The 12,351-nt window shown below is 46.1% G+C and overlaps 1 protein-coding gene and 1 long non-coding RNA gene across 2 annotated transcripts; one reads left to right on the forward strand and one right to left on the reverse strand.

The window, feature by feature from the left end:
- The first annotated feature begins 2,139 nt into the window (after positions 1-2,139).
- Positions 2,140-2,864, forward strand: LOC115270947 (uncharacterized). The gene is made up of 2 exons (XR_003899659.2): positions 2,140-2,469; positions 2,532-2,864. It is a non-coding gene; the product is annotated as an uncharacterized LOC115270947 (long non-coding RNA).
- Positions 2,865-11,410: 8,546 nt separating this feature from the next.
- LOC134286571 (uncharacterized) lies at positions 11,411-12,079 on the reverse strand. Its single transcript, XM_062848202.1, has one exon. It carries the CDS (start codon positions 12,077-12,079, stop codon positions 11,411-11,413), a length of 669 nt encoding a protein of 222 aa, XP_062704186.1.
- Positions 12,080-12,351: the final 272 nt, after the last annotated feature.

The raw sequence follows: 12,351 nt of genomic DNA on the forward strand, positions 1-12,351 counted from the left end.
TAGTTCCGAACCAAAATCAACAGATGGCGCTATTTTTCAACGGTTTTTATTTTAAAATTTTGGACGAAAATTTCATGAACCTTGGCACTAGCTGGCATGTCGGTTCGTCGGTGGTATTACTGCAAGCGCGTTCCATAATTGTGTTAATTCCGATGTTGGCTTGCACTGCCCGGACGCCCGATGAAGCCAGAATGAAGAAAATTTTCGCAGAGCTGATCCGGTCTAGTTTGGCGGCCCCACTGGTACCGCGCACGGCGACGCGACGACGACTGGTAAAGCAAGTGGCAACAGCCGACGACCACCACGCTCGGCTAGCCAAAGCATACTGAAGGGAGAAGCAAACGGAGAAACTGGCTAGCAGTCCTCCGATGCGTTCCCCTCGAGGTGTCGCGGAAGAATGATGGAAGATGAGAAGAAGACAATAACTTATATACTAAGCGACCAAGCCCAAAAATGTGCTCGCACGTGATTGGTTGAATTAAATGAAAACATGGGTTCACTATTTCCAAATTTTCAATAGTTTAGAATTGAAAATAGTAACTTTTGTGTATTGTTGAAAATTGACAATGATTTTATTGCCCTTTTCCGGCTATACCAGTCGGCTAGTATGTCTGAAATAGACGTAAAAACTTGAAGTATTTTAGGCAAAGTACGTTTAATTGGCAAATTGAGAGATAAATTTGTGAAAAAATTACCACTTGTTTTGGTGGGATTCGAACCCACGACTCCGTTATCGCTAGTCCGGCGCTTTAACCAACTAAGCTACAGAACAAGTTACAACTCTGCAGAATAGAAAGTCAAACTGGATTCGAAGCACCACCCTAAACCGGGTCCGTCTTTCACAACTTTATCTCTCTTTCGGCTCTTAGATGCCAATCTCCCGCACTCTCGCGGCCTACCAACAACAAGTGTGCGCGTATTGTTTTTAGAATGTTGATATTGAAGCTCGACTGACACATACTTCGTCACCAACCATATGATCGGTGCAAACTCAGTATGCGTTGAGCGCTCAACGCGGACGGACGCACGGCCGTCCAACTGCGCTAGAGAGAACGCAACTCATGTATGACAATGATTTTATTGCCCTTTTCCGGCTATACCAGTCGGCTAGTATGTCTGAAATAGACGTAAAAACTTGAAGTATTTTAGGCAAAGTACGTTTAATTGGCAAATTGAGAGATAAATTTGTGAAAAAATTACCACTTGTTTTGGTGGGATTCGAACCCACGACTCCGTTATCGCTAGTCCGGCGCTTTAACCAACTAAGCTACAGAACAAGTTACAACTCTGCAGAATAGAAAGTCAAACTGGATTCGAAGCACCACCCTAAACCGGGTCCGTCTTTCACAACTTTATCTCTCTTTCGGCTCTTAGATGCCAATCTCCCGCACTCTCGCGGCCTACCAACAACAAGTGTGCGCGTATTGTTTTTAGAATGTTGATATTGAAGCTCGACTGACACATACTTCGTCACCAACCATATGATCGGTGCAAACTCAGTATGCGTTGAGCGCTCAACGCGGACGGACGCACGGCCGTCCAACTGCGCTAGAGAGAACGCAACTCATGTATGACAATGATTTTATTGCCCTTTTCCGGCTATACCAGTCGGCTAGTATGTCTGAAATAGACGTAAAAACTTGAAGTATTTTAGGCAAAGTACGTTTAATTGGCAAATTGAGAGATAAATTTGTGAAAAAATTACCACTTGTTTTGGTGGGATTCGAACCCACGACTCCGTTATCGCTAGTCCGGCGCTTTAACCAACTAAGCTACAGAACAAGTTACAACTCTGCAGAATAGAAAGTCAAACTGGATTCGAAGCACCACCCTAAACCGGGTCCGTCTTTCACAACTTTATCTCTCTTTCGGCTCTTAGATGCCAATCTCCCGCACTCTCGCGGCCTACCAACAACAAGTGTGCGCGTATTGTTTTTAGAATGTTGATATTGAAGCTCGACTGACACATACTTCGTCACCAACCATATGATCGGTGCAAACTCAGTATGCGTTGAGCGCTCAACGCGGACGGACGCACGGCCGTCCAACTGCGCTAGAGAGAACGCAACTCATGTATGACAATGATTTTATTGCCCTTTTCCGGCTATACCAGTAATTGTTGTGCAGTTTTCCCATCGATTCGAGCTATAATCCGGAAAATCCATCGATTACTTTTTGAGTTATTAGCGTTTGAAATCTGTTGCAATTTCGTGACGGTCGCAAAATTTTAGATTTTCATTTTACACCCAGTGCCGTGGTACAGTACCGTACCTTCCCCTTAGACGTAGTTTTCGTCAAAATACCCATGTTTGGAAACCATCCTTCACCCCATTAATGGGTGAAAAATAGTTGTAAAAATTCGTCGTCGCTTCCTCGTTTGTCATCTTCAGTCTCAACTATTTAGAAGTTAATTATTCCCACGATACTACTTTTATATTTTGGCGAATCATGTTCCGGTTCACATAAAAAGTAAGTATTGGGTCGACACATTTCATTTTCAGGAATCACTTACAATTTTCGTCGATTTCTAGGTTACGCCATCAAGAACCAGATGTTTTGCATGATGTCTTCAAGGCGAATTTCAATGCTCCCGGAACAAAATCCGCTGCATCTGTTCTAAGTGGATGCATCAGACGCACAGCAGGACCCAGACCAGACCAGGTTCCGAAAGCCTTGAGCCTTATCGCAATCCTACTAAATGGATCCAGTTCTGTGCAGCGACTGAATGGAATCTGATGGGACGCCAAAGAATTTGACTGGGAGAATCCGGAGAAACTTGAGCAAGTGAATATGTTTTTAACAAGTTAATGTTGTATTATATGTTTATTATGTAATTCAAATAAAGCTCATACAAATCTGGCGTAGTTTTGGTTATTAATCATCATCTCACCATTATGAAAACCCTGGACAATTTCTGACGGCAAAAATCGAGAAAATGGGTGAATTTTTACCCATTTTTTCTGTAAATTCGTTTTTCATAATGGGTAAAAATTTACCCATCTTCTGACATTAACCGTCTTTACCCATTAATGGGTAAACCGCCTTTACCCATTAAATGAGGAGAGGCACTTCTAGCGAGAATGGGTGTTTTTTCACCCATTAATGGGTTTTCGCAAACGACCGTGTTCACCTCCAGCAAAAACATTTACTTAAGAGTAGGTAGATTCAACCCAAGACCCCCCCTCATTCAACCCAAATTTGAGTAAACCTGCATTTACCCAAAATTGGCTTATTGGGCTCAAGGACCCCCGTTGGGTAGATGCATCTCTGTTTGTTTTTGACAACATCGATGAGGGAAAGAGGGAAAACAACCTAATTTTGGGTAACTAGTTTATTCGATATACTCAGCTTTGAGTAAAATCGACCCAAAAATTAGGTAGTTTGTTTTCTCCGTGTAGAGTGGCTTTAAACTGTCCCCAGTACGGAGGGTTAGCCTAACATTAGCCTAATGTGAGACTAACTGGCCAGCATGTTAGGCTAACTTTTTGTCTCACTTTTGCCTAATGTTAGTCTAAAATTAGACAGATATGACACACTTTTGTTAGACATGTTGCAAATTCGAAACATGTTTGTTAGTCTAACATTAGACTAACGTTAGACATGTTTTAGTATGGGCTGTTAGACGATTGTTAGGCATAGATTTTATGCTGCTTGTTTTCATTCCAGCTGTCATCCGAGCAAGAAGTGTGATTGTAGTAGTGAACTTTTATCGGCGTTCACTACTACAACCGTACTCTTGCCTCGAATGAAAGCTGGACGAAACATATTTGATAAAAAACTCGGAACCCGTTTTAATTTTAATTTTAATTTTAATTTTAATTTTAATTTTAATTTTAATTTTAATTTTAATTTTAATTTTAATTTTAATTTTAATTTTAATTTTAATTTTAATTTTAATTTTAATTTTAATTTTAATTTTAATTTTAATTTCAATTTTAATTTTAATTTTAATTTTAATTTTATTTTAATTTTAATTTTAATTTTAATTTTAATTTTAATTTTAATTTTAATTTTAATTTTAATTTTAATTTTAATTTTAATTTTAATTTTAATTTTAATTTTAATTTTAATTTTAATTTTAATTTTAATTTTAATTTTAATTTTAATTTTAATTTTAATTTTAATTTTAATTTCAATTTTAATTTTAATTTTAATTTTAATTTTATTTTAATTTTAATTTTAATTTTAATTCAATTTAATTAATTTAATTAATTTTAATTTTAATTTAATTTAATTAAAAATTAATTAAAATTTAATTGAAATTTAATTAAAATTTAATTGAAATTTAATTAGAATATAATTTAAATTTAATTAAAATTTAATTAAAATTTTGTTAAAATTTAATTAAAATTTAATTAAAATTTGATTAAAATTCAATTGAAATTTAATTAAAATTTGATCAAAATTTAATTAAAATTTAATTAAAATTTAATTAATATTTAATTAAAATTCAATTAAAATTTAATTAAAATTTAATTAAAATTTAATTAAAATTTAAATAAAATTTAATTAAAATTTAATTAAAATTTAATTGAAATTAAATGAAAAATAAATCATATTAAAAATAAAATGACTCACCGACACGATGGAGCCAAACTTAAAGGAATCGGTCACTGTTTTGGAGATAACTGGTTCCGGCGACGGTACGACGCGAACGAAACGGACTTCGTGGCCAGGAGCAGCGACGATTAACTGACGGTTTGGACAACGCAACGACGGAAGTGGTTCCTACGGGTTTAACTATTTGAGACGAGCAATTTTTTCTTTTTCTCGACCGACGAACGCGATTTTTAAGCTGCCGCAACTAACAAAGTGTTTTTCCACTGCCATTTGCTCAACTGTCAATGATGCGCGAAAAAATCGAACATTCAGCATAAATTCGGGGTTATGATTTATGCTCTCCAAAAATTTTCGATGAGCAACATAACTAACAAATGCCTAACATTGTCGAATGCCTAACTTCCTCCGTGCTGGGATCTGTTCAGCATTAGGCCTGAACGCAATGCCGACCGAAACGGAACGGGAACGGAAAGCGGAATGCGGTTCGTATTGTTCGTGCAGTTGAAAATCGGAATTTTTGACACGCGAAAATCGTTGTTTCTCCTAAACCGTGTGTCGGACGTATGTCGGGCACAGTGCGCTGGATAGAGGGCCAGATCCGCTGTCCTGCGCACTACGTCCGACGTTAGGTTTCACGTATGGATTTTGAGAAAATGTAATTGTCGGGTGCGGGGAAACTTCGGGTTTCAACCGCGACGACAATACTAAAAAAAAATTCCGCGGCGGTGCCGCTGCGGCAAAACGCAATGAGTGCGGTTTTTTTGCGGATTTTTTCAAAACAACATCAGTTCTCTGAGAATGTTTATGATTCCGGGACGAAGCAAATTTTCGGAAAGGTTTTTGATTCCGGGGAGGATCTCCAGTACCAATACCGAGACCAATACAAGAAAGAAATAGGTAAAAGGTGAGAAAAAGCTGAAACATAGCTTCAAAATATAGATCAGGTTTTATTTGAAGAAATCAAAAGTTTCCGGAAAGCGGGGATGCAGCGGGATTACCTCTAGAAATTTCAAGGAAAATCCTACAAGAGTTCCTCAGAAATACTTGAAGAAGTTCGTCGGGAACTTTTCCGGTAGTTGATCCTCCAGGAATCCCTCAGAAGTACTTCCAGTAGCTCCACGGGAATTCCAGCAGGAATTCCTCGAAAATTTCTCCAGGAGTTTCTCAAGAATTTCTCCAGGAATTCATCGGCATTTTTTCAATGAATTTCTTTGGAATTCTTCCAGGACATCCTCGAGAATTTCTCTAACATTTTCTCGGCATTTTCTTACAGAAGTTGCTCGGGAATTCTTCCAGGAGTTCCCAGGAAACTCCTCCAGGGCTTCCCCAGATATTTCTGCAGGAGATCCTCGAGAATATCTCCAGGAGTTCTTCGGGAGTTCTTCCAAAAGTTTCTCAGGACATCCATCAGGAATTCATCGGGAATTTCTCCATCGAGAATTCCTCCAGCAGTTCCTCGGGAATTCCTCCAGGGTTTCCTTGAGAATACCTTCAGGAGTTTCTCGGGAATTCTTCCAGTAGTTCCTTAGGAATTTCTCTAGCAGTTTTGGAAATTCTTCCAGGAGTTCCATGGAAGTTGCTCCAGAAGTTCTTCGGAAACACCTCCATAAATTTCTCAGAAAGTCTTTAGAGAGTTCCTCGTGAATTCCACCACAATTTTCTTGGGAATTCCTTGAAAATTTCTCCAGTAGTTCCTTGGGAATTCCTCTAAAAGTTTCTCAGGAATTTCTCCAGGAGATTCTCGAGAATTCTACTTGATGTTGTTTGGGAATTTCTTCATGAGTTCTTCGGGAATTTCCCGGGAGTTAATCGAGCATTCCTCCAGGAGTTCTTACAGTTCCTCCAGAAGCTCCACGGGAGTTCCACCAGGATTTCCTCTGGAATTTCTCGAGGAATTCCTAGAAAATTTCTGGAGGTGTTCCCTGCCAATTTTCCCAGGAGTTACCTGTCAATGCATCCAGGTTTTATCAGGAAATTCCTCCAGGAGATCCTCTGACATATCTTCAGGAGTTCCTCGGGAATACTTAAAGAAATTGCACGGGCACTCCCCCTGGAGTTCCTCAAGAACATCCACAGGAGTTTCTCGGAAATTTCTCCAGGAAGTCCTTCGGGGATTCCTCCAGGAAGTCCTTCGGGGATTCCTCCAGGAAGTCCTTCGGGGATTCCTCCAGGAAGTCCTTCGGGGATTCCTCCAGGAAGTCCTTCGGGGATTCATCCAGGAAGTCCTTCGGGGATTCATCCAGGAAGTCCTTCGGGGATTCCTCCAGGAAGTCCTTCGGGGATTCCTCCAGGAAGTCCTTCGGGGATTCATCCAGGAAGTCCTTCGTGGGTTTCTCCAGGAAGCCCTTCGGGGATTCCTAGAGGAAGTCCTTCGGGGATTCCTCCAGGAAGTCCTTTGGGGATTCCTCCAGGAAGTCCTTCGGGGATTCCTCCAGGAAGTCCTTCGGGGATTCCTCCAGGAAGTCCTTCGGGGATTCCTCCAGGAAGTCCTTCGGGGATTCCTCCAGGAAGTCCTTCGGGGATTCCTCCAGGAAGTCCTTCGGGGATTCCTCCAGGAAGTCCTTCGGGGATTCCTCCAGGAAGTCCTTCGGGGATTCCTCCAGGAAGTCCTTCGGGGATTCCTCCAGGAAGTCCTTCGGGGATTCCTCCAGGAAGTCCTTCGGGGATTCCTCCAGGAAGTCCTTCGGGGATTCCTCCAGGAAGTCCTTCGGGGATTCCTCCAGGAAGTCCTTCGGGGATTCCTCCAGGAAGTCCTTCGGGGATTCCTCCAGGAAGTCCTTCGGGGATTCCTCCAGGAAGTCCTTCGGGGATTCCTCCAGGAAGTCCTTCGGGGATTCCTCCAGGAAGTCCTTCGGGGATTCCTCCAGGAAGTCCTTCGGGGATTCCTCCAGGAAGTCCTTCGGGGATTCCTCCAGGAAGTCCTTCGGGGATTCCTCCAGGAAGTCCTTCGGGGATTCCTCCAGGAAGTCCTTCGGGGATTCCTCCAGGAAGTCCTTCGGGGATTCCTCCAGGAAGTCCTTCGGGGATTCCTCCAGGAAGTCCTTCGGGGATTCCTCCAGGAAGTCCTTCGGGGATTCCTCCAGGAAGTCCTTCGGGGATTCCTCCAGGAAGTCCTTCGGGGATTCCTCCAGGAAGTCCTTCGGGGATTCCTCCAGGAAGTCCTTCGGGGATTCCTCCAGGAAGTCCTTCGGGGATTCCTCCAGGAAGTCCTTCGGGGATTCCTCCAGGAAGTCCTTCGGGGATTCCTCCAGGAAGTCCTTCGGGGATTCCTCCAGGAAGTCCTTCGGGGATTCCTCCAGGAAGTCCTTCGGGGATTCCTCCAGGAAGTCCTTCGGGGATTCCTCCAGGAAGTCCTTCGGGGATTCCTCCAGGAAGTCCTTCGGGGATTCCTCCAGGAAGTCCTTCGGGGATTCCTCCAGGAAGTCCTTCGGGGATTCCTCCAGGAAGTCCTTCGGGGATTCCTCCAGGAAGTCCTTCGGGGATTCCTCCAGGAAGTCCTTCGGGGATTCCTCCAGGAAGTCCTTCGGGGATTCCTCCAGGAAGTCCTTCGGGGATTCCTCCAGGAAGTCCTTCGGGGATTCCTCCAGGAAGTCCTTCGGGGATTCCACCTCCTGTCAATGCATCCAGGTTTTATCAGGAAATTCCTCCAGGAGATCCTCTGACATATCTTCAGGAGTTCCTCGGGAATACTTAAAGAAATTGCACGGGCACTCCCCCTGGAGTTCCTCAAGAACATCCACAGGAGTTTCTCGGAAATTTCTCCAGGAAGATCTTCGTGGGTTTCTCCAGGAAGCCCTTCGGGGATTCCTAGAGGAAGTCCTTCGGGGATTCCTCCAGGAAGTCCTTCGGGGATTCCTCCAGGAAGTCCTTCGGGGATTCCTCCAGGAAGTCCTTCGGGGATTCCTCCAGGAAGTCCTTCGGGGATTCCTCCAGGAAGTCCTTCGGGGATTCCTCCAGGAAGTCCTTCGGGGATTCCTCCAGGAAGTCCTTCGGGGATTCCTCCAGGAAGTCCTTCGGGGATTCCTCCAGGAAGTCCTTCGGGGATTCCTCCAGGAAGTCCTTCGGGGATTCCTCCAGGAAGTCCTTCGGGGATTCCTCCAGGAAGTCCTTCGGGGATTCCTCCAGGAAGTCCTTCGGGGATTCCTCCAGGAAGTCCTTCGGGGATTCCTCCAGGAAGTCCTTCGGGGATTCCTCCAGGAAGTCCTTCGGGGATTCCTCCAGGAAGTCCTTCGGGGATTCCTCCAGGAAGTCCTTCGGGGATTCCTCCAGGAAGTCCTTCGGGGATTCCTCCAGGAAGTCCTTCGGGGATTCCTCCAGGAAGTCCTTCGGGGATTCCTCCAGGAAGTCCTTCGGGGATTCCTCCAGGAAGTCCTTCGGGGATTCCTCCAGGAAGTCCTTCGGGGATTCCTCCAGGAAGTCCTTCGGGGATTCCTCCAGGAAGTCCTTCGGGGATTCCTCCAGGAAGTCCTTCGGGGATTCCTCCAGGAAGTCCTTCGGGGATTCCTCCAGGAAGTCCTTCGGGGATTCCTCCAGGAAGTCCTTCGGGGATTCCTCCAGGAAGTCCTTCGGGGATTCCTCCAGGAAGTCCTTCGGGGATTCCTCCAGGAAGTCCTTCGGGGATTCCTCCAGGAAGTCCTTCGGGGATTCCTCCAGGAAGTCCTTCGGGGATTCCTCCAGGAAGTCCTTCGGGGATTCCTCCAGGAAGTCCTTCGGGGATTCCTCCAGGAAGTCCTTCGGGGATTCCTCCAGGAAGTCCTTCGGGGATTCCTCCAGGAAGTCCTTCGGGGATTCCTCCAGGAAGTCCTTCGGGGATTCCTCCAGGAAGTCCTTCGGGGATTCCTCCAGGAAGTCCTTCGGGGATTCCTCCAGGAAGTCCTTCGGGGATTCCACCTCCTGTCAATGCATCCAGGTTTTATCAGGAAATTCCTCCAGGAGATCCTCTGACATATCTTCAGGAGTTCCTCGGGAATACTTAAAGAAATTGCACGGGCACTCTTCCTGGAGTTCCTCAAGAACATCCACAGGAGTTTCTCGGAAATTTCTCCAGGAAGATCTTCGTGGGTTTCTCCAGGAAGCCCTTCGGGGATTCCTAGAGGAAGTCCTTCGGGGATTCCTCCAGGAAGTCCTTCGGGGATTCCTCCAGGAAGTCCTTCGGGGATTCCTCCAGGAAGTCCTTCGGGGATTCCTCCAGGAAGTCCTTCGGGGATTCCTCCAGGAAGTCCTTCGGGGATTCCTCCAGGAAGTCCTTCGGGGATTCCTCCAGGAAGTCCTTCGGGGATTCCTCCAGGAAGTCCTTCGGGGATTCCTCCAGGAAGTCCTTCGGGGATTCCTCCAGGAAGTCCTTCGGGGATTCCTCCAGGAAGTCCTTCGGGGATTCCTCCAGGAAGTCCTTCGGGGATTCCTCCAGGAAGTCCTTCGGGGATTCCTCCAGGAAGTCCTTCGGGGATTCCTCCAGGAAGTCCTTCGGGGATTCCTCCAGGAAGTCCTTCGGGGATTCCTCCAGGAAGTCCTTCGGGGATTCCTCCAGGAAGTCCTTCGGGGATTCCTCCAGGAAGTCCTTCGGGGATTCCTCCAGGAAGTCCTTCGGGGATTCCTCCAGGAAGTCCTTCGGGGATTCCTCCAGGAAGTCCTTCGGGGATTCCTCCAGGAAGTCCTTCGGGGATTCCTCCAGGAAGTCCTTCGGGGATTCCTCCAGGAAGTCCTTCGGGGATTCCTCCAGGAAGTCCTTCGGGGATTCCTCCAGGAAGTCCTTCGGGGATTCCTCCAGGAAGTCCTTCGGGGATTCCTCCAGGAAGTCCTTCGGGGATTCCTCCAGGAAGTCCTTCGGGGATTCCTCCAGGAAGTCCTTCGGGGATTCCTCCAGGAAGTCCTTCGGGGATTCCTCCAGGAAGTCCTTCGGGGATTCCTCCAGGAAGTCCTTCGGGGATTCCTCCAGGAAGTCCTTCGGGGATTCCTCCAGGAAGTCCTTCGGGGATTCCTCCAGGAAGTCCTTCGGGGATTCCTCCAGGAAGTCCTTCGGGGATTCCTCCAGGAAGTCCTTCGGGGATTCCTCCAGGAAGTCCTTCGGGGATTCCTCCAGGAAGTCCTTCGGGGATTCCTCCAGGAAGTCCTTCGGGGATTCCTCCAGGAAGTCCTTCGGGGATTCCTCCAGGAAGTCCTTCGGGGATTCCTCCAGGAAGTCCTTCGGGGATTCCTCCAGGAAGTCCTTCGGGGATTCCTCCAGGAAGTCCTTCGGGAATTCCTCCAGGAAGTCCTTCGGGGATTCCTCCAGGAAGTCCTTCGGGGATTCCTCCAGGAAGTCCTTCGGGGATTCCTCCAGGAAGTCCTTCGGGGATTCCTCCAGGAAGTCCTTCGGGGATTCCTCCAGGAAGTCCTTCGGGGATTCCTCCAGGAAGTCCTTCGGGGATTCCTCCAGGAAGTCCTTCGGGGATTCCTCCAGGAAGTCCTTCGGGGATTCCTCCAGGAAGTCCTTCGGGGATTCCTCCAGGAAGTCCTTCGGGGATTCCTCCAGGAAGTCCTTCGGGGATTCCTCCAGGAAGTCCTTCGGGGATTCCTCCAGGAAGTCCTTCGGGGATTCCTCCAGGAAGTCCTTCGGGGATTCCTCCAGGAAGTCCTTCGGGGATTCCTCCAGGAAGTCCTTCGGGGATTCCTCCAGGAAGTCCTTCGGGGATTCCTCCAAGAAGTCCTACTTGTGAGACAATGAATAAAAGAACGTCTAGTTCGGTAAGAGCTTGAACAAGTAATGAAAATTTATTCTAACTGATTACTCCTGCTAAACAATCAGGTTGCTAGGGTTGCTAAGGGTAGTGAACTACATACAAAGGGTAACTACGTTTCTCAACACTCCTCCTTAGTTTACTAACCCTAAATATCTTCGAAATGCTTCATGCTTCTGCTTCGGTAGAACCTTGGTGAAGCCATCCGCGGGTTGCTGCTGCGTTGGGATGTAGTGCAACGCAACATCTCCTCTCTCCAGACTATCCTTCACGAAATGGTATCGTATCGAAACGTGCTTGGTCTTCGGGTTGAATCCTTCGTTTTGTGCTATACATATCGCGGATTGGTTGTCACAGAAAATGGGAATCGTTCGTTGACCTTCTATCTCCTGCAACAGCTGCTTCCACCATAGTGCCTCTTGCGTTGTCCGAGAAAGTGCCACAAATTCCGCCTCGCACGACGACAATGCTACGGACGGCTGCCGCTTGACATTCCAGGACACGGCTCCTCCCATCGTGCTGAAGATGTAGCCCGTTGTCGACTTCCTATTTGTCGGATCTCCTCCCCAATCCGCGTCTGTGTATCCGGTGAACTGAGGATCGCCGGCTCTGTTGTACTCCAAACGATGATCGATGGTGCCCTTCAAATACCGCATAATTCGTTTTGTTGCTTCCCAATGGCGACGACCGGGGTTTCCGCTAAACTGGCTGACCTTGTTCACCGCCAAAAGTATGTCCGGTCGTGTTCCTTGAGCCAAGTAGGTCAGCCATCCAACTGCTTCCTTATAGGGAACGTTCCGCATCACTTGAATCTCCTCTTCAGTACGTTGTAACGATAAAATTGTCTACTAATATCAATTGTTGTCAATCAGACAGTTAAGGCAAAGGCATAATAGGTAATAGGCCCTGGAGCACGAAATAGCGTAACTCCGACCCAGAAAAGTCAATTGAGTGAACGAGGTCTATTACGCTGATTCGTTCATGCCCGGCTATGGCTACTTGTTGTCAATAAGACTCTCGGGTAGTCAATTAGACATGAAAAATAATGTATGGTGGAATTCTACATGTTTGTAAT

This window comes from Aedes albopictus, chromosome 2 (genome assembly GCF_035046485.1).
Source record: "Aedes albopictus strain Foshan chromosome 2, AalbF5, whole genome shotgun sequence".
NCBI lineage: Eukaryota > Metazoa > Arthropoda > Insecta > Diptera > Culicidae > Aedes > Aedes albopictus.

Excerpts from the sequence above, each read along its gene's own strand:
- LOC134286571 (XM_062848202.1), bottom strand. The coding sequence starts at position 12,079 with ATGCGGAACGTTCCCTATAAGGAAGCAGTTGGATGGCTGACCTACTTG.